The sequence below is a fragment of the Sorex araneus genome, chromosome X (assembly GCF_027595985.1).
Source record: "Sorex araneus isolate mSorAra2 chromosome X, mSorAra2.pri, whole genome shotgun sequence".
Taxonomy (NCBI): domain Eukaryota; kingdom Metazoa; phylum Chordata; class Mammalia; order Eulipotyphla; family Soricidae; genus Sorex; species Sorex araneus.
Window position 1 is genome coordinate 15,552,808 of NC_073313.1, and position 22,865 is coordinate 15,575,672.

General features: G+C 38.1%; 1 protein-coding gene across 1 annotated transcript in view; it reads right to left on the reverse strand.

The window, feature by feature from the left end:
• ACE2 (angiotensin converting enzyme 2) overlaps positions 1 to 22,865 on the reverse strand; it is a 45,433-nt gene that overhangs the window by 20,265 nt on the left and 2,303 nt on the right. The window contains exons 2-8 of the mRNA XM_004612209.1: positions 12,470 to 12,628; positions 8,544 to 8,637; positions 7,982 to 8,125; positions 6,430 to 6,542; positions 4,894 to 4,996; positions 2,883 to 2,980; positions 1,288 to 1,457 (exon numbers count right to left, since the gene is read on the reverse strand). Of these exons, the coding sequence (XP_004612266.1) occupies positions 1,288 to 1,457; positions 2,883 to 2,980; positions 4,894 to 4,996; positions 6,430 to 6,542; positions 7,982 to 8,125; positions 8,544 to 8,637; positions 12,470 to 12,628 (881 nt within the window). The remainder of the gene's footprint in view (positions 1 to 1,287; positions 1,458 to 2,882; positions 2,981 to 4,893; positions 4,997 to 6,429; positions 6,543 to 7,981; positions 8,126 to 8,543; positions 8,638 to 12,469; positions 12,629 to 22,865) is intronic.

Genomic DNA, 22,865 nt, shown 5'->3' on the forward strand with positions numbered 1-22,865 from the left:
CATTCAACCTAGGTGTGACCACTGCACTTTAGAGATAAGGAAACTGAAATCAAAGCAAGTTAAATACCATTCCCAAGGCTGTCTGGTTCTTAACTGACATACCTGGACTTTGAAATTCTATGTTTTTTTTTCCTGTCACATCATGCATGCCTTTCTCGCATGCTCTTTCTTCTAATCTAACTTGTTGACTCTGGTATACAACGCTGCCTCTCTCAGCCTGCTGGCCTCCTAGCTCAGTCTGTCTAGTCTCTGTCAATCCTAATTCAAACATCACCCTGTCAGATCCCAGCCCCAAGTCTAGTTGTGTCCAGTTCTCTTCTGATTCCCCGTAGAATATTCTCCATGTTTCTCCTTACGGTGTACTTCTCTCTTTTATCCCCTACCCCACATTTATTCACCTATTCTGTTTCACTCATCGGAGGAAAACACGAAGTGGAAAGAGCAATGCCCAATTCACACATTCATTTTCCATCATTTTTAACACCAATCCTTTCTTAGCCACATCATATATAAGTGTCTCAAATGACAATTATTTCAAATGAGGCTGACTGTCTAAAGGTTCAATTTAGGAGCTGCTGGGAAAGCCCAGATATGCTCTCATGGACTTAGTCTTCAATCAGAGGCAGTTAATTTATTTATTCTGAATAATAGCAGAGAGTCTCTTGCCCACACGCCTGGCTGCCTTCCCTGGGGCCCCTCGGAGGGGATGGGCTCCAGATTCCCTCCAGACCTTGAGCAGAGCTCCTGGCGGCCAAAGACCACTAGAACCTAGCTACAGCCATGCTGGAGGCCCCTCTCCACACGTTCAGACAGGCCTCATGCATGAAGGTACTGGCAGAGGAACCCAGGTGTGTGTAATCCCATCAACGGCCAACATCCAGAGAGAGACTTAAAAGCAAGCTCTCAGAAGCGTGATATCTTTAGCCTACTTTTCCCTCTGGGAGAAACTGGCAATCTTCTGAGAGTTTCCTGCCCACATGGGAGAGCCTTGCAAGCTCCCCATGGTGTATTTATATGCAAAATCCAGTAACAAGCTGGATCTCATTCCCTTGACCCTGAAGAGCCCCCACTGCAACATCGTTAGGAGGGCCGAGTCGAGATGGACTGCTAAGATCTCAGGGAAAGGACGGAATGAGAGGTTATTGAGCCCGCCCGAGAAATCAGTGATTAATGGGATTTCGGGATTTCAGGATTCGTGAATAGCGAGGCAGAGAAGTCCAAATTCATCCTCAACCCTGCATCGACTGCCTCCCAGTTTCAGAAGCAACTGGGTATCAGCTCCAGTACCTGTAGTCGTTCTTTCCCATATCCCACGCTGTGGGGTGGCACACCACTTTCCGGCCATCGTTGGGCTCAGTTAGCATAGAGTTCTTCCAGAATCCGTCAGTCATATTGGGAAGGCCAACAGACACAAAGAATTTCTCGGCTTCCTTGAAGATCCTGTCTGCATCCCAGCCCTGAAGCAAAATGAACGATATTCCGTTGTCGCATTAAAATAATAGCAGCAGACTTCTTTCCATTGGTTATGTACATAGGTCTCATCTTTCAGGAAGGAAATTCGGTGACATGTGCAGACAGCTTTCAAAGAGTTTATATTCTTTATCTCAGTAATTCTATCTCCGGGGAATTAGGAAGTTCTCAGAAAATCAGTTAAAGGATTCCACTTCTATTTGAAACAATTTTAAATTAGGGTAGAAAAGTGAAGCAACCAGCAGAACAGCAAAATTATATTTGTGAATGGAAAATACAAATACACTTATATTGATAAAAATATTTCTCTTATACATAGAAAAGTATAATAAAGCACATACACACTAGAAACTTAATGAAGAAATATATCACAATATTAAAAATAGACTAAGTGTGCTTATATACCATGCTTTTTATTTTTTTGATGCAGGGATAGGATGCAGGGCTTCATGTATGCAAAGCATGCAGTCTATTACTGAGATACAGCTAAAACCATTTGTCTTTATTCTTGTAACATTTTTAAGCGGTCTGTCTTTTTTCTTAACAGTCCAAAAGTAAACATGAATGACAATATATTTCTCTTGGCCAAAACATATTAAAACCATGCCAAAAATCATTCATTGAGCTCCTTCAAGGGGTTGGGCCCTGGTGCTCGGCTCAGTGCAAGACAGAAACGATAAAATTGTGGATGCTAGGAACCAAAAAGGACTGGACATACTTTTATCAGTCAAAGGGTAGTTGAATCTTGGTTTCATAAAGATATTGGAATATGAATCTCAGAATGTTCTGAAATTGGAGAGGGGTAGTAATAGATGTCTAACATCCATCTTACTCTTCTGGGAGCTAGCCAAGATTTCTTTGGAGATAACGTTCACATCAGGAAAAACTATATATAAGTTTGTAGAATTAATAAACACTTTCTTAAAATCACTTATTGACACAGAAAAATTCCCATTCATCCCAAAGAACAGTTGTCTAGTTTTTCTATTATGTCATACTTGGTGGTATAAAGCAGGAGACTAATTTTCTTTAAAAAATGTTTCAATAGCAAATTTATTTAATTAAAAATAAATTATTGATATTTAATGGCTTATATTGATATAAATAAGTATGACATTGGATTTTTTTGATTTAGGACCACACGTGATGATGCTCAGAGCTCACTTCTGGCAGGCTTGGGGACCATATTGGGTGCCAGGAATCAAACTCAGGTTGGCCACACACATACAAGGCAAACATCCTGCCCTCTGTACTATTGAAAATAGAGCTACATAGAACTAGATCTAAGGTAGCTTGAATATTTTTATTTACATGGTTTTATATGCAAAATATAAACTGTAACAAGTAAGATAGCACAAGAATAAATAAAATGTATGACTTTGACTCAATTTTCAGGGACTATTCTTCCCTACCTGATTCACCATTGCGTCTGTAACATCTATGTTTGGTTTGTGTCCATAGGGAACTGTGAAGCGGTACAGGTTTGTCCAAAATCTACCCCACATATCACCTATTTAAAAAAAAATTTCATCAATAAATGAAAAAGAATAGAACTATAGATCTGATTTTACATAGTATATAAAGTAGAATTGCCATAGGTCACATAATATAGATTTAACCTCAGTTTCTGTTCATTTTCACAAGTTCCTTTTCTCCTCTTTCTTCTTTGGGGAAATGAAGGAGCTTCCTAAGTGGTGCTTGGGGGATCTGGGGATCCTGGTAGTACTTGATAAAACGGACCAGCGGTTCAGTTCCAGGGTCAGAATCCATAGTGCTGTTGTGGCCCTAAGATTCTAGTAACCACCAGGACCACCCCAGTAGTGCTCTGGGGCCTCTGCAGGGTTACAGCTAGCAATGTTCAGGGGACAATGTGGTGCTGGGGATCACACCCAGGTCACACACATGCAAAGAAGGCACCCACACCCCTATGCTATCTCACTGGTTCTTTTCTCTCCACTTATTTTAATTTTTTTCTCTTATTTTAAACTCCCTTATTTTTTCCTATCTCTTATAAGTATAGGCAATATATGGTTAGGCAAAACTTGTTAGGGAAATATGCCAATTTCTTTCATTTCAAATTATAATTGAAATATATAATTGTTACATACATAGAACATCATAGCTACTGTCACTGTCATCCTGCTGCTCATCGATTTGTTCAAACGGGCACCAGTAACATATCTCATTGTGAGACTTATTGTTACTGTTTTTTTGGCACATCCAATATGCCACGGGTAGCTTGCCAGGCTCTCCGAGAGGGGTGGAGGAATGGAACACAGATCAGCCTCGTGAAAGGCGAATTCCCTACTGCTGTGCTATTGCTCCAGCCCATCATAGCTACTATATATAAATATCAAAACATATTTATAAAATCCACCAGTCATGGGACAAAATAACTTAAATTATTAGTAATTTAAGCTTGTTGGATTCTAGAGAGACTTAAGCTATTGGTTTCTAGAGAGATCTTACAGGGTCCTCATTTAGGGATTTCTACAAACTAGCATTTGAGTTCCACTTTTACTACTATAGCGATACACTTAAATAAATAGTTATTTTTTCAAACATGTCAAAAAATATGAAACTGGATTTCAGGGTCAGAGACAATAAACAAGCACGCGGATCTAGATTCCTACAAATCCTTTGTCCATCTCCTTTCCTGCTGAGAGGTTTTACTAGAGATCAGCTACCAGCAACTTAGTTTGACTTTGTTCGGAATGCTGTGTGTGCATGACATGAACTTTCAAGCATGTATATTTTATTTGGCCTCAGATTCAGCGAAGGAGGAAGGAACTCTGGAAGGGTATTAGGAGGTTCAATGAAAGGTCCCAGGTCTTGTGTGGTCTACAAAGGCTCTGTGACAGGGTCTGAAGTTTTTGAGAGATCGAGTCTCCTATGCTGAGCTTCTTCCTTAATGACAAATACTTCATTCATTACCCATGATTCCAAACAAAGTACTTTTCAGCAAAAATAATTTGTGCCATTTACAATGGCATTATGAAGTTTCAATTTAATCTGTATCTTAATTCTGAAATGTTTTTCTCTTACCCCCAACTATGTCTAGCCTACAAAGCCTCTTTCCTCTGACACAAAAATCCTAAACTCCACCAAACAAGCTTAGTCAATCAATTTGAATAGCAAAGATTATTTTTCCATTTCCACACTTATTTGAACATTTCTGTCTTAGAGAACCTCTTTTCTTTGTATTGTGACCAATATAATTACTCTCTATGTATAGAATAAAACATTAAATAATGATTTAGAATGGCTTTTCTGTTAAGTTACCTTTAAATGCAATTTTTATTGTTACTAGCTTTATTCACAGAATTTTTCAAAGGTTGTATGTTAGGTGTCCCTCCCCAAAACAACTTCTTTGGTATAAATAGCAAAAAGCGAAGGTCACAAAGAGTTCCTGGAGTTTCTCACCAAGCATATGAGCAGGCAGGCATCCAGTTGGGTTGATCTGAGGATAGGTCTTCGCCAGTTTTGCCCTCACATAGGCATGAAGATGTTCATATAATGGTTTAATCTGAAAAGTACAGGAAGAAAATTACAGACCAATCACAATTTCTAATGCCCAACACCTAAAAGAAGGGCCCCTGTAGAAAAGTGGAATTTCCCTAAATTGACCTTTCTTTTAGAAAATATTCTTGAGAATTTGAAATAATTTCTACTGCCTAGATACTGATAATAACTAGCTTCACTACATAAAATAATCAGCATTTCTGGAGGAGCACATGTTCTAAAATAAAAATAGATGCAATATAAATTTCATTGTAAGATTTTACCTAGCTCCTCTGTTGTTAAAGTGGAGTGCTATTAATATCATAAATTTACCCATCTTAAAGTGTATATTTTATAATTAAGTTTTAGTACATGGGCATTGTTGGACAACCACCATCACCACTATCTCATATTAAACATATCCACTACAATTTCAAAGTTTACTTATGTCCACTTTGTAGTCAATTGCACCCCAGTTCTAGGTAAAGAATAAAGGAAAATGAAGGTCAAAATGAAGGAAAAGGAATAAATTGATAAGTATCAAAGGGGCACATCTCACAGGACCCTTCCTGTCTTATAAAGTCTTCTTTAGAAAGGCTAAGGAAATAATAGTGTCCTGAGGAAGGAAGCAAAGACTACACATCTCTGCTAACAAAAGAAGGCAGTGCCAGCCCTAGTTAGCGTGCAATGACCATTCATACCTTCTTATAATCTAAAGGACCATCATTCCTTTCTTCGATTTAGAACACTATAATCTAAAGAGCAATTTCTTTTTTTTTTTCTTCTTTTTGGTTCACACCTGGCAATGCACAGGGGTTACTCCTGACTCTGCACTTAGGAATCACCCCTGGTGGTGCTCAGAGGACCATATGGGACGGTGGGAATCGAACCTGGGTCGGCCATGTGCAAGGCAAACGCCCTACTTGCTGTGTTCTTGCTCCAGCCCCAAGAGCAATTTCTTTATGCGTTCCTTTCTGCAATCCTTTTTGCATTTTATAATCTTATTATTGGTAATGTTTGAGTAGTGGCTGGAAGGGAAATAGAGCAGTTCTGGTCGGTTGTATAAGATGTCTGTTTATTGGGGCTGGAACAATAGCACAGCACGTTGGGTGTTTGCCTTGCACGTGGCTGACCCGGGTTTGATTCCCAGCATCCCATATGGTCCCACGAGCACTGCCAGGAGTAATTCCTGAGTGCAGAGCCAGGAGTAACCCCTGTGCATTTCCAGAGTGACCCAAAAAGCAAAAAAAGAACAAAGAATAAATAGAATGGAAGAAAAGAAAAAAAAATGAAGTCTGTTTTCTCTTGTAAGATCTTTTCAAGTTCTAATATTTCAAAACCATGAGACATGGAAATGCCTGGCCAGTGTGTGAAGAACAAATAAAAGTGCCTTTAATTACTATCTCTTCTTTCTGTGCACTGTCCTAAATCATTCTCTGCCTAGAGTTCCCTAGTTACCTCTGTAAAAGTCCGTTCCACATCCTCAATCAACTTGTCACGGCTGTACTCAATGCCAGTTGCTCCCTCTGCTTCATAATCTGCTCTCCAGTAATCCCCATAGTCCATGTAATCTGTTTTTCAAAAGGAAAAAGAACATAAGGGAAAGATATAAAAAAAACCATGCACTCAGATTAGACTTGGTTGGGGAGGAGCGGGATCCAAAGATTCTGATTTGTCATCCCCAACAGCAACTCAAAGGAGTGCAAAGGTGTAGTAACACAACTAACCTCTGCTAAACACTTGGTCCGTGCTGAGAATTTAAATGCATTATTTAATGCATCTAAAAAGCACGTAAGCATCAAACAAGCACAAAAACTCTACAATGCTGACTTTATTATAATCCCCATTGTGCATATTAGCATCCTGTTCTTAGATGGTTAAATAAGTCAACCAAGTTCACATTCCTACTGTCCTAAACCTGGGTCTCTATTTCTCTTCACAGTTCAGTTTACATTTTAATCTTTCAAATATGCAATTCTATCTCTGGTGGTTTTATTTCTAATTGTAGTTCTCTTTTTGTTCAATATCTTATTAATTCAAATCTAACCCAGCTCATTTTAGACATTGCCACAACATGTTTGTTTGTATATGTATACCCAACACACCTCTGTGTGTTTCACTAGCATCTTATAAGGAAATGTGAATTCATATTAGAATATTAGCTAGGAAAATTTGCTGATGTATTTTTGGCAAAAAATTTAATTTTAATTTTTATAGGTGCATTAGCACAACATGATTGTAAAGAACACGAATATATACATTTGGAGGAACAGACATGGGACTGAGCTGTTTTCAACTTACACAGAGATTGAAAATATAAATTGGAGTTATGTTGAAACACATTTGGAAACAACATATGTAAAAAGAATTTCCTTATACTATCCAGGAGGTAGTGAATGAGTAAAGCATAAAGTTATTCCTCAGGTCATAGATTTACCTCATTATTAAGTCTGGAGAATAAGTCAAAAGATAATAAAATTCTGTTCCCTGCTAAGGTTTTTATGACTAAATATTTTTGAGTTATAATTACAATTGCAGAAAATAATGGATTTCTGAACCAAATTAACTGTACTTTTAAAATTCTCATTTTTTACTTCAACGCTGAGATTATTTGTGTGAGGTAAATACATAAATAACCTTTGACAATGAGCTGTGACTTGTCAGAAGTTTAGGAAAAGACACTGTCTCTGTCTCCCACTGTGTCTGAGAAGTAGAATGCCTCATAAATTCCAAGACTCAGGATCCCATGATCTTTCCAGACAAGTAATTTGTTTGAGACTGTAGCTAAGACTTACCTTTAGGTTTTTTTTAACCTGTAGAGTATAAATGCATCTTTATTTATTCCTTCAAGTTTCTTTATTTACTCCAAGTTTCATCTTGGAGACAAATAACCTGATTGTTCTTTAGATAATCAATAATTTAGTCAACTTTATATCAAAGGGTTGACTTGGCAATGTATGAGAAATAGCTCTTATAAAGCTTTAGAACCTCTACAGATCAGAACACTTACTGTTGGCTCTTGCCATCTCATTTTTCAGGTCCACATACTCTTGATATAATGGCCTCATTTGCTTGCCAACCACAGACCTCCAGCCTTCCCAGGCCCACAGCCTTTCATTATAGTCGTTGCTATCTGCCATTATTCCATCCAAACCTGTTATCACCCCAAGAAATATAAAAATGCATTTGTGAGATTTTTATTTGTGGTCCATGATATGAACTTTAAAGAACTAAAAGTCAGACGGGCAGAAATGAAGGTCATGAAATTATTTAATAAACCATTCCAATTCAATAATTTTTTGTTTTGAATTGGAATGGTTCATTTGAATTTATTATAGCTCCAGAATATTGCTGCAAAGAAAAGAAACCATTGATATACTTAAAGTACTAATTTAATTAAACCATTTGAATGTCACAGAATCTATAATAATTTTTAAGTTGAAAGGGCATGCACGTAAAACATATATGCAAGATCTTCTCACATTTGGATTATCATCCAATACTACATTCAGTTGTAGAACTTGACAGATGAAAGTAAATTTCATAATCACTGCTCAAAATTAGCAGCCTACCTGGTTCAAGTAACAAACAATCGTTGGTATTATTTGGCCTGCAAACTTTTCCAGTGCTGTAGATGGTGCTCATATTGTTTAGAATTGTATTTAACTGCAGATTAAAGATAATACACTGTTAGAAAGGAAAATACTCTAGATAGAATGCTAATATAAATATGTGCCTTTAGACAGGTTATTTTTAATAAGTTAAGATTCAGAAGTTCACCTCTTCCTTTATGTAGTAATATAGGAACACCATAGTTATGTTTCTCCACTATCAGCTATCACAGAGAATTAAATATATATAATGCAATTATTGAAAGATCTTAACCTCCCTAAATCCCAAGAATATTTCTCATCTATACATACACAGAGAGGTGCAGCTGTTGTTTCATTCAGTATGCATTCTGAGCACATGTATTGGACATCAACTAAGTTCAATACTAAGACAGTTGTGACATGAGCAAGTCACTGGTTCTCAAGGACCCCACAGTCATGTGACAGTGAGACATCCTTGCAATAAATAATTATATAACAGAGTGACAGATGCTATAAGTCATCAAGAAATGATGTGGGAAGGTAATGAATAATTTAAGAACTTAAAGATTCTCGAATGACTTCAATGAGTAGGGGACATGGATATGGGTATTATAAGAAAACTAATTCTCTGCTGGCCACATAGAGAATAGGTAAAGATCTGAGGAGATTAGAAAAGACACGTCCTTTTCTGGAGTGTCCTAGTACTGTTAAGGAAACCCTAGTACTGTTGATTGAGGAAAGTGAAGATGAGAATGGGAAAGTAAGCAAAGGTCTGATTATAAGGGACCTTCTACTGTCACACTAAAGAGTTTAAACCTTACCCTGTAGGTGAAAGAGCATAAAAGTAGCAGTACAAAGCAAAATTATGGTCCATAGACCAGAGCAAGTCAGCAAATGGTTTGTTTCAGTTCGGTGATAAGTTCAGGACTTGAGATAAGAAATAGAAGGAAGAAAGCAATGAAGGAAGAAAGCAAGCAAGGACTCATTCTCTCCTAATTGATAGTTTTAGAAGCACTGAATTAAAGGCCCCATTATCCCTTCTATTTCTCTCTTCCTTTTTTCATTCTGTTACAAGAGTCATTTTTTTTCAAACATGAAATACGACTGACTCATGCTAAAACATCCAAAAGATTCCATAGTCCAAAGGAAATCCAAGTTCTTTACCATGATACAAAACGCCTCATAGTCTCTTTCTATTTCTTCTTTTGAATCTCCCTTACTTCCTTGCAATTGAATTCAGGCATCCTTGAGTCCCTCCTATTCCACTTAAAGTTCTTACTTGTATGTCAGTATTTTGAATTCAGCCTTCACATTAGATTGTTCTGAAAATCTTTTAAAATGCAATGTCCAGGTGTTGGAGATATAATACAGGGGTTTAGGTGCTTGTCTTGCACAGTCACCCCCAGTTTGACTCCCAACATTACTTATGGTTTCACAAGCACTTCCAGGAATGACCCCCAAGCAAAGACCCAGGAGTAAGGCCTGAGCACCTCCAGTTGTGTTCCAAAAAAACAAAAAAGGTCTTAAATATTTTCCTAAATGCAATATCCAGGTTTCACCTGGGCTAGACCAGGATGTCTAGATGTTAACAGAGCAATGGACAAAGTTTTCCATGGTCTTTGTGAAAAAGATGAGGAATCATGGAATGGTCAAGATAAAGTAGAATAATAAATACTTGAATAATTGGCCCAAGGAATGCAGAATAATAAATATGAACTAGTAAGAAAATATGCACCATATGGTTTTATCTTTGTTCTTATCATGGATTTTTCTTTTTATAGATACATATTAGAACACAAAGTTTCAGAGGGCAAGAAACTCAGAAAGACTTTGATGTTAAATAGGCAAATATTTTAGATAAAAATACTTTAATGGGTTACAGTAGGGTCTGTAAACTGTGATCTGCAGAACAAATCCTATCTACTGCTGATTTTATTAAGTTTTATTGGCACACTGCCACCCATTCATTTATGTATTAGTTATGGCTTCTTTCCTACTGCAACAGCAGACTTAACTCACTGTGACAGGGACAATATGGCACACACAACCTAAATAGATGCTGATTATTTTTCCTTTGACAGAAAAAATTTGCTAGCTCCTGGTTGAGAAAGATGAGATAAAAGATGTTATTTTGTTCTTTACTTTGATTATTTGGTAACATCCAGTGGTGCGCAGAGGCTACTCCTGGTTCAGTGCTCAGGTGTTCCTGCCGCAGAGCTTGGAGAACCATGGAGTACCTGGGATCTAAGCCAGGCCACCCACATACAAATCATCCTTTGCATGCACTCAGCCCACTGAACTATCTCTCCAGACCCAGGAGATTTTATTTTAATAGCAGCAGATTTAGGCATTTGGACAAACTACTTTAGAGTAAACTTTGAAAAGATGCCATTTTAGAGCAAGTTGGGTGAAAGAGATTTGGAAACTTCATTGAAATGAGCCAAAAATGATTGTCAAAACCCCCAGAGCAAGCAGAAAAACACAAACTTAGTCCTAAAGGATTTTAGCGCGTGTGAAACGTGGTGTGCAAATTTCTTTTGCCCGTTGACTTCCATGTAGAGCAGGACCCACTCAGAATTCTATATGCTACTCAAGGATGATGACAAATGAAGTCAACAGCTAGAACTTGGTAGAGGACTCAAAGGCAGCACGGAGAGGAAATTGACAAAGAGAAAATGTTTATCCTATTAACATACATCAGGGCTTCAGTGATATCAATGATATGAATGAGGGGTAGAGCCATATACCCCAAACACAGATTTAACAGAACTGAAAACAAGTGATCATAGCTGAAACCACTGAAACTTTGTGTTGTGCCTGTCAAGTTGACAGGTGGGGGTGGAGTGGGGGTTGCGATGGTGAGGGAATCTGGGAACACTGGTGAAGGGATTGGTGTTGAATTATGTATGCCTAAAACACAACTATCAGTTACTTTGTAAATCATGACTACTTTGTAAATCATGACTCTTCATAAAAATTTCAAAAGACAATATCCACAATTTAAAAAGTAAAAACAAAGAAAATGTTTACCTTAGAAAAATACTCAGCCAGGTTTTCAAAAGTAGCCATATTTATTTATTTAATGACATGTAAGTCTCACAATGAGAGACATTACTGGTGCCCGCTTGAGCAAATCGATGAGCAATGGGATGACAGTGACAGTGACAGTAATATAAACAAATTGATCCGAGAAGGCAGACCAAAGTGGAAATAAAACTTTATGCTTAAAGAAAGAAACATCTTTCTATCAGAGGACCCACAGAGAGAATTTATGTCTTGAAAAGAGTAAAGCACCATCTAAATTGTGTTGAACTGAGATGGTGGCCACTTTGTAAAGGGAGCTGCTGTGCAGGGTCGAGAACAAAAGAAAAAAGGATAATATTATATCCAGGGCTTTCTAATCTTGGAATTTTAGATATGTTGGACCACATATTTCTCTATTGTTGGGCACTGTTGGTGAATTTTACAATTTTTAGCAGTATCCCTATCCACTAGATGCCAACGAAACACACGCACATTTGTGACAATCAAAATAATCTCTATAAATTGTTAAATGCTCCTGGGAGAAAAAATTATCTCCTGTTGAGAACTACTGGCATAGATTTAGTATGTACTTCAAACTGCCGGTCCTCAGGAAGGTGACCTCTGTATGGATATAAACAGTATCCAGGCAATCCCAGTTTTATTCTATGTTCTAACATAATTATTACCCATGTCTTCTTTCACTCTCAAAAGGACTCTAGTTGAAGGACAAATGAGATGGTCACTCTACCTGAAAACAGAGCTGTCTCCTAATATCAACATTACTCTCTTTGCAGATAAAGAAAACATTCATAGTAGATGATAATGATTAATATTCCCCATACACTTCAACCCCCATGATCAGTGCTAAAGTAGTCACATACAAGTTTGAGCTTTTCTTCTGAGAGTGCTGATGACCCACTCTGTTGAAGGGCCTGCAACTGAAGCTTGACTTTGGGATCGGTAATATCTTGTAGTGGAAAAGTTTTAGCAATCTTGGACTGTTCTTCATAAAAGGCAGACAATTTGCTCCCAGCCTCATTCTGAAATGACAAAAAACAGAATTGAAGTCTGAATGGCACTCATTGAACAGACAGAACACAAGTTAAAGTCCAAAGAACATCTGGTGGAACATCTAACATTTCCTGAACTTCACTGAAGGTCAATTTTTAGGTTAAGAGTGGCTCGGCCACTCTTGGTCACTCTCTCTTTTGGCCCAGTACTTAATTTTCCCATGAGTCTTGTCCCCAGAACTGGAAGCTAATTCTCACAGACAATTCACATGGTGGGAATTTATAGCCTGTGTTCTCCCTTTAAGTCCTTGATCAACTGACCTACCTCATAGCAATGTGAAATGCATCATGAATTTTTCATTAATGAAACATGAACTCTGGGTAGACCAAGGATTTTTTTCCTAGTAAGAAAGATTCACATAGGTGATCAGATGTGGTCAAGCCCTCATGGAGGAGGTGATAATTAACATAGACAGATGTAAAAGTAGATAGGAGTTGGGTGAATATAGAGTACACTACAAATATTTTTTGCTTTTTGGGGGGATCATATCCAGCGATGCTTAGGGGTTACTCCTGGCTCCGCACTCAGGAATTACTCCTGGCATGCTGGGGGACCATATAGGATGCTGGGAATCGAACCCAGGTGGGCCGAGTGCAAGGCAAAAGCCCTACCGCTGTGCTATTGCTCCAGCCCCACACTACAAATATTTACCTCATGTGATCTTCTTAACAACCCCATGAGACAGAAGACAGTCCATTTCCATTTCAATGTTTTTATTCTTTCATTTTTATTTTATATAGTGCCAGAGATTGAATCCATGATCTCACACATGCAAGGCTTTATAGCTGAGCCACATCCCTGAACCACTATGTTTTCATTTCTTAAAGTAAAATAGTTTTATTTATAGAAATTTACTATAGAAATATGAGGGAGAGAGACGTGTTCAAGAGAGAACTCAGGCTTTTCCAGAGGGGGGAAAAAGTCTAGACCCTACATCTCAAGTTAAGATGGGGCAAAACTCCAAGGTGGAGAATCTTCTATAAAATAACAGAAATGGATTAGACATCTCAAATCTCACGTTGAAATGCAGAAAAATCCCCAAGGTGGAGAATGTGCCCCTATCTTCATTTTCAACATATGCATAGATGAGCTGATAAATAAATTCAGGCACATTTTGCATTACTGTGCTTCACTTTATACGCTTTATAGATATAAATGTTTTTCACATGACCTTTAACCAGCAAAGATTTTGACTTGCTCAAGGCTCAGATAATGGGTAATTTCAGAAAATATTTTAAAAATAAGATAGATATATTTTATGTATAATTTATTAAACACTTACTATATGTGAGTATAGCATAAAAGACTTATGCACTGGAAAACCAAATAATTTAGGTTATCTGCTTTACTGCAATAGTTGCTTTATTATGGGGGTATAGAACTAAGACTGAAAGATCTCTGAGGTGTGACCAATCAACGACCAGCTTCTAACTCCTGGATACAATGATGAACAGACGCTCACATGACTCAGATGATCCTTACTTGCTGGAGGTATACTCATGTGTGATCCTTGACCCTTAGGTGATACCTATGATGTACTTTTAATCAGTAAAATATAGAAAATGTGGAAAATGCACGTTGATATTAATCAAGATGGCAATTTCATCTTGCTGGAAGACTATCCTGCTTCATTTTAACTATCCTGCCTTGCTGACTTTGATGCTACATTGTGGGCCACACAAAACGTCATGTGGAGAAAAATTGAGCCTCTGACAACTGTAAGAAACTGAGGCCCTCAGTTCAGAATCATATAAGGATCTGACTGATAATGACCAACTGCATTAGCACGGAAGTAGATTAATCTCCAGTCAAGCTTCAATGAGACCACAACGGTGGTCAAAACTTTCACTGCAACCTTATGAGACCCTGAAGTGGAAGATCCAGCTATGCTACACCTGGACTTCTGACCCACAGAAACTGATGTAACAAATGTGTGTTGTCTTAAACTACAGCATTTGTGGTATTTTTTTTACACAACACATAACTAGTAGAGATACCAGAGGCAGGACTCCAGGCATGATTACACTTTCCAGATGAAGGAATCTCACTTTTGTTCTGGGAATACTCTTAGACTTTCCAAGGAGGCACGATGGCAGCAACACCATGGTTGTTATGGAATGGTAACAACAGTGAATCAGACAAGCGATGAGAATAGTAGCAACGGAAATGTGAATTATTTCTCTTTTCATTGAGCACATTTCGGGAGCCGCTTCTCAACAATGTTCACAAAAACTCTTTTAAGGTATTTATGATTGTCTCCACTTCACAATTCATCAGAGTGTTAAGTAGCTTTCCCTAGGTCACCCCCCCCCAAAGTTAATGCCCTTAATCACTTACCATGGATTGCATTCAATACATTCTAATCTTTTCTCTAATATGCATGAGTGGGAAGGAATAAGCTATGGAGAGAAGTTTTGTCTATAGCACAGACCCCTCTGTACTCATATCTCAATCCCCATCCTTCTTCACCCAATCAAATACAGCTTACTGTCAAGAAAACCTTCAGTGAAACTTTGATACTAAATTATAAGAATATTTTCTCAATGTACTTTGGAAAAAACTCACAATATCCAAAAGTTCTCAGTAGTGGAAGATTTATATTATTGTTCTGCATGTGGGAACTAGATATGTTAATAATACCATATCCTATTATACTTATATATAAAAGTACTTGATAGTGCCTTGAATTTTGACATCTGAGTATATACTGTTCCACCCTGCGCTATTCTTTCTGATGTTGTTTACATTTTTCCCATAGTCTCATTGTAAGGCTCCCAGCCTAAAAAAACAGTTCAGGAGTTCCATCCTTGTATTAGACTAAGCCGTATGAAGTTGCTGACATTCCAGGTTTTCTGGTTTTGTTTGTTTGTGTTTTCATTTTTGATCCATATGTGGTACTGGGGATCAAGCTGGGGTCAGCCACATGTTTTCTGTACTATCTCTTCAGCCTTGACATTCTGTTTTAATCTTCAAATCTGAAAATTTCATAGGAATCATTCCAGGTCAAAGTGTCTTGAGTAAGCAAGTGAAGCTCTCCAGTTAGAATTCCCAGAAATATAATTGATGAGTTATAGAAATGTTTGTTTTCTCTCTTCTTTTCTAAAATTATATTTTAGGTACTGTGGTTTACAATAATGATAATGGTAAAGTTTCTTGGAATAAAACATTCCAAGAAAGTTTTAACTTCAATAGTACTGTCAGATATAGGAAAATCTGATTTATATCATTTTAGCGTCTAATACTCACTATAATTTGATTTCTCCAATGATTAGTGAGATTAAACATAGATATGAGGTAAATATATATGAATATGTACTCAGTTCTTTTTTTAATTTGCTGCTTACACCTTTTACTCAATTTTCTAATAAAGTTTTGTCCTTTTCTCAGCATTTAGTACAATTTCTTAATATATTTTAGCAGACAATCTTTTAAAAATTACAACTGTCTTTTGAGGTCTGCTTCTTTGTGTGATGTTCTTGATAATTTGTTTTTAATCCTAATGCAATTGGTTTAAGAAATTTTTCTCTTATACTTTTATACTTTTGTCTCTTATTTAAACATTTCCAAGCAGTCATTTAATAAAGCATTACTTACCAAAAGTCAACTATATTTCTCTATCAATTTTCAGATCTTGACTTTTTAATTTAACCTTTAATCTAAAATGTGTTTCTCTTTTATAAGTATGATTACATTAACGTATGGGTTCTAAAAGGATCTCTGCAGGATTGGTTTAAGAAATTTTTCTCTTATAATTTTATACTTTTGTCTCTTACTTAACCATTTCCAAGCAGTCATTTAATAAAGCATTACTTACCAAAAGTCAGCTATATTTCTCTATCAATTTTCAGGTCTTGACTTTTTAATTTAACCTTTAATCTAAAATGTGTTTCTCTTTTATAAGTATGATTAAATTAACGTATGGGTTCTAAAAGGATCTCTGCAGGATTTGCTAAAGTGTTCTTTTATTTTTTAAATTTTAGGCACCATGATTTTCAGTACTACTAGTTATGGGATTTCATGCATGCAATGTTCCAACACCATAACCTTCACCAGTGTTCCTTCTTAATCGACAGTCCCCTCCCCCACTCTCCACCACGTAAAGCTCATTTTATATATCATATTTTCAGGTTCTGTTGCCTTTGGATAGATATTATTCCCTTCCTTCCTCCCTCTCTTCTTCCTTCCTTCCTTCCTTCCTTCCTTCCTTCCTTCCTTCCTTTCTTCCTTCCTTCCTTTCTTCCTTCCTCCCTCCCTCCCTCCGTTCCTCCGTTCCTCCCTTCCTCCCTTCCTTCCTCCCTTCCTTCCTTCCTTCCTTCCTTCCTCCCTTCCTCCCTTCCTCCCTTCCTTCCTCCCTCCCATCCTTCCTTCCTCCCTCCCTCCCTCCCTCCGTTCCTCCGTTCCTCCCTTCCTCCCTTCCTTCCTCCCTTCCTTCCTTCTTCCCTTCCTTCCTTCCTTCCTTCCTTCCTTCCTTCCTCCCTTTCCTTCCTTCCTCCCTTTCCTTCCTTCCTTCCTTCCTTCCTTCCTTCCTCCCTTCCTTTCTTCCTTCCTTCCTTCCTTCCTTCCTCCCTTCCTTTCTTCCTTCCTTCCTTCCTTCCTTCCTTCCTTCCTTCCTTCCTTCTTCCCTTCCTTCCTTCCTTCCTCCCTTCCTTTCTTCCTTCCTTCATTCCTTCCTTCGTTCCTTCCTTCCATCCTTCTTTGTTTTTTTAACTTGAAATTTTTATTTTAATGATAGTACCAACATTATTCTTTTATACTTGCAGTGTTGCTATACAATTGCCATCACCAGAGTTAGACAGGATTTTAAAATTTTTATTTCATTTTCCCAAAGCTCTAGGGACCTGAAATAGCATTTGTTAATTTCTTGGCTCAATATTCTCATACTATGCTAGTAATGTATATTCAATTACCACACCTATTAAATAACTCAAAGGGAACCCGGAGTCTGATAAAGTCTCTCGACCAGGATTTTAGCATCATTTTTTTGTAAATAAAGTTGTATTGAAACATAGCCACACATATGTATGTGTTGTTCATGATAGCCTTCAGCCTCTAATGGCAAAGAGTTTACATAACGGCAGAGTTGAACAGAAGCCATAGGGTCTGAAAACCCTGAAATATTTGCTCTCTGACTTTACAGAACAAAAAAGTGCTGATATCTGCCTCTTACATACAGGAAGCACAGAGAATAAAGGAATGTGTTAAGTAGCATTATGGGGACACATCAAGAAAATATATAAAACAATGGTTTTATAGGACTCAATATTCAATTTATCCACAAATTAATTGCAGGGAAACAAGTGAGGAACTCTGAGATCAAAGGAGACTTAAAGTACATCACATCCATTAACACAACTGGAGGGGATTGTCACTTATGACTATGGAAATGCAAATTAAGACAATAATGATATATCATCTAATTCCTGTGAGAACAGAACACATCAAAAAGTCTTGAAATAGCCAGTGTTGGGGTTGTGGTGAGAAACGAACACTTATCCACTGTTCATAGGAAAATCATATGGTTCAGCCTCTAAGGAAAGCAATGTGGATATTTATGCAAAAAGTAATAATAGAACTACCATTTGACCCAGCAATATCACTTCTTGGCATCTATTCCCAACACACACACACAAAAATGTTACTTTGGAAAGGTATATGCATACCTATGTCCACTGCTGTACTTAGTGAAATAGCCAAAATCTGAAAACAACCCAAATGCCTAACTACAAATGACCTAACAAGAAGTTGTGGTATACAAGGGCCAGGAATATTGCCCCATAGTTGGAAGCCTGTGTCATGAGCTGGGGGAGAAGGCAGCTGGAACAGAGAAGGGATCACTAAGACAACAATGGTTGGAGGAATGATTTGGGATGGGAAATGTGTGCTGACAGTAGACAAAGGACCAAACGTGATAACCTCTCAGTATCTGTATTGCAAACCATAATGTCCAAAAGTAGAGAGAGAGTATGGATGAAATTGTCTGCCATGGAGGTGGGGGGGGGCGGAAAGGGGGGTATACTGGAGACATTGGTGATGGAGAATGTTTACTGGTGGAGGGATGGGTGTTTGATCATTTTATGACTGAAACTCAAACATGAAAGCTTTGTAACTGTATCTCATGGTGATTCAATAAAAAAGATGACTATTCAAAAGAAAAAAATTGTGATATAGATACACAATGGAATACTACAAAAAATGCAATTTGCAGCGACATTGGTGGAACTAGAAGAGATCGTGCTGAGTGAAGTCAGACAGAAAGAAAGGATAGATGAAGAATGATCTCTCTCATATGTGGGATTTAAAGGTACATAGCAACATAGCAACACAGGTCCAAAGGCAACATAATGGGAGAACTGATTCACACAATTGAGTTGGGGGTTAGGGGTGTTGACAGAAATGGGTGTTGGGTTCTTGGGAGAGGGAAGTGTGCACAATGGTGGTGAGTGTGGTTTGGGATTATGTGCATGAGACGCCATTAGTAACAGTATTGTAAACAACAGAATCTCAAACAACATTTTAAAAAATAAAACCTCATTTAAAAAAGACGGTTGAAAGGGGACCTTGTCTGACGATGATTCAAACAAACTAAAATAAGACGGTAGTCAATGAATACTGGCTAGATAGTTGATGACACTGAAGAATTCTTCACAAGTTTTGGGCACAGTATTACTATTAAAGTTTCTTTTAAATGTTGTACTAAAAGGACCAGAGAAATAGCACAGTGAGTAAGGCCTTGTAGGTGGCCAACTGAAGTTCAATCCCCGGTATCTCATGTGGTCCCCTGAGCACTGTCAGGAGAAATTCCTGAGTGCAGAGCCAGGAATAGCCCCTGAGCATTTCTGAGTGTGGCCCCCAAAAACCAAAAGCAAAATTAATACTAAGAGGGTTAGAAGGTGAAATATTTACATGCAAAACTACATGACATTTGAAATTTCTTTTCTAAAACATCCTATAAATGTGGGGTTTGGCGAAAAATTAAACAATATTGGTGAAAGTACTGATAACTGGGAAAGCTGGATGATGACATAAGAAAATTCAATATACAGAGACAAATATAAGGTTATTCAATAGTCTCTCTTCTTTTATGTATGTGTGAAAACTTTAATAATACAAAGAAAACTCATACAAATGAAAGACAATTTGGCAATTTGAGGAGGTGATGTTATATGCTACAAAGTGCAAAATCAGAGAAAGTCCACTTATTGTATAATTGCATGTATATGAAATAGTCACCACAGGCAGATATATAGACACAAAGCAGATTAGTGGTTGCTTAGCGCTGGAGCCAGGGAAAGGAAGGGAGATTGCTAATGGGCTTGTGGTTTCTTTTTGGAGTGATGAAAATGTTATAAAATTAAATGACAGTGATGATTCTACAAATCTGTAAATATACTAAAAAGCATTGGATTATGTACTTTAAGTTGTTGAATTTTATGGAGCGTAAATTATATCTCAATAAAGCTGTTGTTAAAAGAGCTTAATAGTAAAAGGAAAAGACAATCACCTCCTTTACTAGGTCTGAAAGCCTTCCCCCCAGCCCCCATATGGAACTGTAAACCAAAAGATTTTATCAAAACTAAATCTCTGCTCTTTTCCCCAAGTTATCAAGAAGCAGTCGCTGTCCCGGGTCCCTCACGGCTCTCTCTGAGAGTCGCTGGTGGCATCATTTGGAATGGCTCAAGATTAATTCTGTAAAAATTACACCGCTAAACTGGGACATAACGAAGTTTTCATGACCAAGAAAAACTGGAAGCATGAAGGACTCCAGCACATTTGACACATGTTAACTCTTCCCACGAGCATAGACTTTTCCCATTCACAAGGTCCCTTACTGTAAACTCTTGCTTGTTTCCATATACCCCTTTACATGTCAAGAAGCAAAGAAATAATTGATTTGCCCAAGGTATCAAAGGAAGCTCATAGGAATCAGGATAACATTAAATTTCCTCGGTTCCAATATTTCGGCAGCACAGGTATAGATCAAACTCATTGCAGACTAGGATGAAGTCAATATTTTTCCCCTGGGCACAGAATAGCAGTTTAAATGGACCCTGCTCTGAGTTCACAGAGAACCTGGCCCTACAGGCAAAGGAGCAGGTTCAGTAACCAGACATGCCCAAGGACACTAAGGGCCTGTGCAATAGGGAACGGAAGAAACCCTAGAGACTACCCAACGGCTAGTTATGGAACACTGAACTTGGAGGCCTCCAGCGGCAATGTGATCTCGTTGTTCTTTTCCAAAGCTTAAAATTTTCCAGGGACCTCCCACCTTGCTGGAAAGCTTTTGCACTACCCCCTCCCAATTTAAGCTTTGATTTACAATGGATTCTATTTTTGAATAGTCCTTTAGAGAAAGAGCAATGCAAAAAAGAATTGATAACATATCACTGCAAAGAGCATCACAGTTCACAAGGTGAGCATTTTACATCTAACCTGACGTGTATTTGCTTTAAAGCAAAGGAGGCAGTTTACTGTGTGACTAATTTTCTTTGAATTTGGTGACTAATTTTCTTTGAATTTCTCAATGATTTGGACGCCTATTTTGAACCATTTTTTTCTTTATGTGTATCTGATCAGCTTCTCGTCTAAGTAGAAAGCCTTTAGGATACCATACATGCCACGTTTTAATGCTTTCTATTATTTTGAGGTATAGCCTCATAATTGGATCAAAATTCATCACACTGGGCTGAAGAGATAGTACAGAGGTTGGGTGCTAGACTGACATGTGACTAACTTTGATTCAATCCCTGCTACCCCATACGTCCCCTAGAGCACCACCAGGCATAACCATAAGGACAAGAGTAAGCCCAAAGCACAGCCAGGTGTGGTCAACAAATTTTTGCATGTTACTTGAGATCCATAGATTGATTCTAAAATTTATATTAAGGAACAACAATGATAAAATTGCAGATTGTCCTTAATATTACCCTAATACGATATGAACATACACATCATATAGCCCAAATTTCCCCTAGTTTAGCAGTTATGTGTTGAACCAACAATGCTATATAACCAGCAACCAAAAAATCTAAATGGCATACCTATTTGTTATTTATATGCCTTGGATTACTAGATGATTCCCAAACAGATCTGCTCTTGGTTGGATTTGCTTACAAGGCTGTGGCTAGTTTCTGCTAGACTCACGTGGCTCCCATGAAATGTGGCTACCATCACTCTTTAGCTTGGCTGGCCCAGGCATGTTCGTGGTGAGGAAAAAAAGAGCAAAGGACAAGCCCATAGTTCAAGTCCATTTCAAGCCTCTGCATGCATCCTATCAGCCAACAGCTGGTAAAAATAAGTGACATGGCAAAGAACACACTTCCATGACTTTCAGTAGGATAGTGTTATAAAGAAATATAACCTCAGATATGACATGGTGAAGGGTGAAGAGCTGGGCCCATCGATGCAACTCACCATATGTCCTTACACAGCCGTTACATTTTCCTAAATATTTCATAAACATATTTTAATGCTTCCATTTGTGGGGGTGGGATGAGCAGGCAGGTGATGTGTGATCTGCTGCTAGTGGTCAGTTCAGGGAAGAACTTTAGAAATGGAGAATGCCCAAGCAATGCTCAGGAAAGCCAGAGGCTACTCTTGGTAATAGTTAGTTAATCATGTCACTGTCATCCCATTGCTCATCGATTTGTTCAAGTGGGCACCAGTAACGTCTCTCATTGAGAGACTTATTGTTACTGTTTCTGGCATATTCAATACGCACGCGTAGCTTGCTAGGCTCTGTCACGTGGGCTCGATACTCTCGGTAGCTTGCCAGGCTCTCCGAGAGGGGTGGAGGAATCAAACTCGGGTCGGCCGCGAGAAAGGCGAATGCCCAACCGCTGTGCTATTGCTCCAGCCCCCGTCAATCATGTCAGATGGTTCAATTCTCAGGCATGGTGATGCAGTGCTGCTCAGGCCAGCTATGCTGAGGTTCACAGTATTCAGTAGGAATGTAATACCTGGGGTAAAACTTAGGGCTTCACATGTACAAGATTGCCCTCTGAGCTGTCTTTCTGACCCATCAGTGTCTCCCTAACTTTAGACTGAAGTATGGCCTTATTTTACAAGTCCTATGAATTCCACCAAACGTAATAGAAATAGCATCACCTCCTTTTATTCTTTATCTCTTTGGAACTTTCAACAGCAGCACCTTTCTGGTATGAAGAGATTTGATCAATATAACTACAAACACTCCACCCTCTTTTGTTC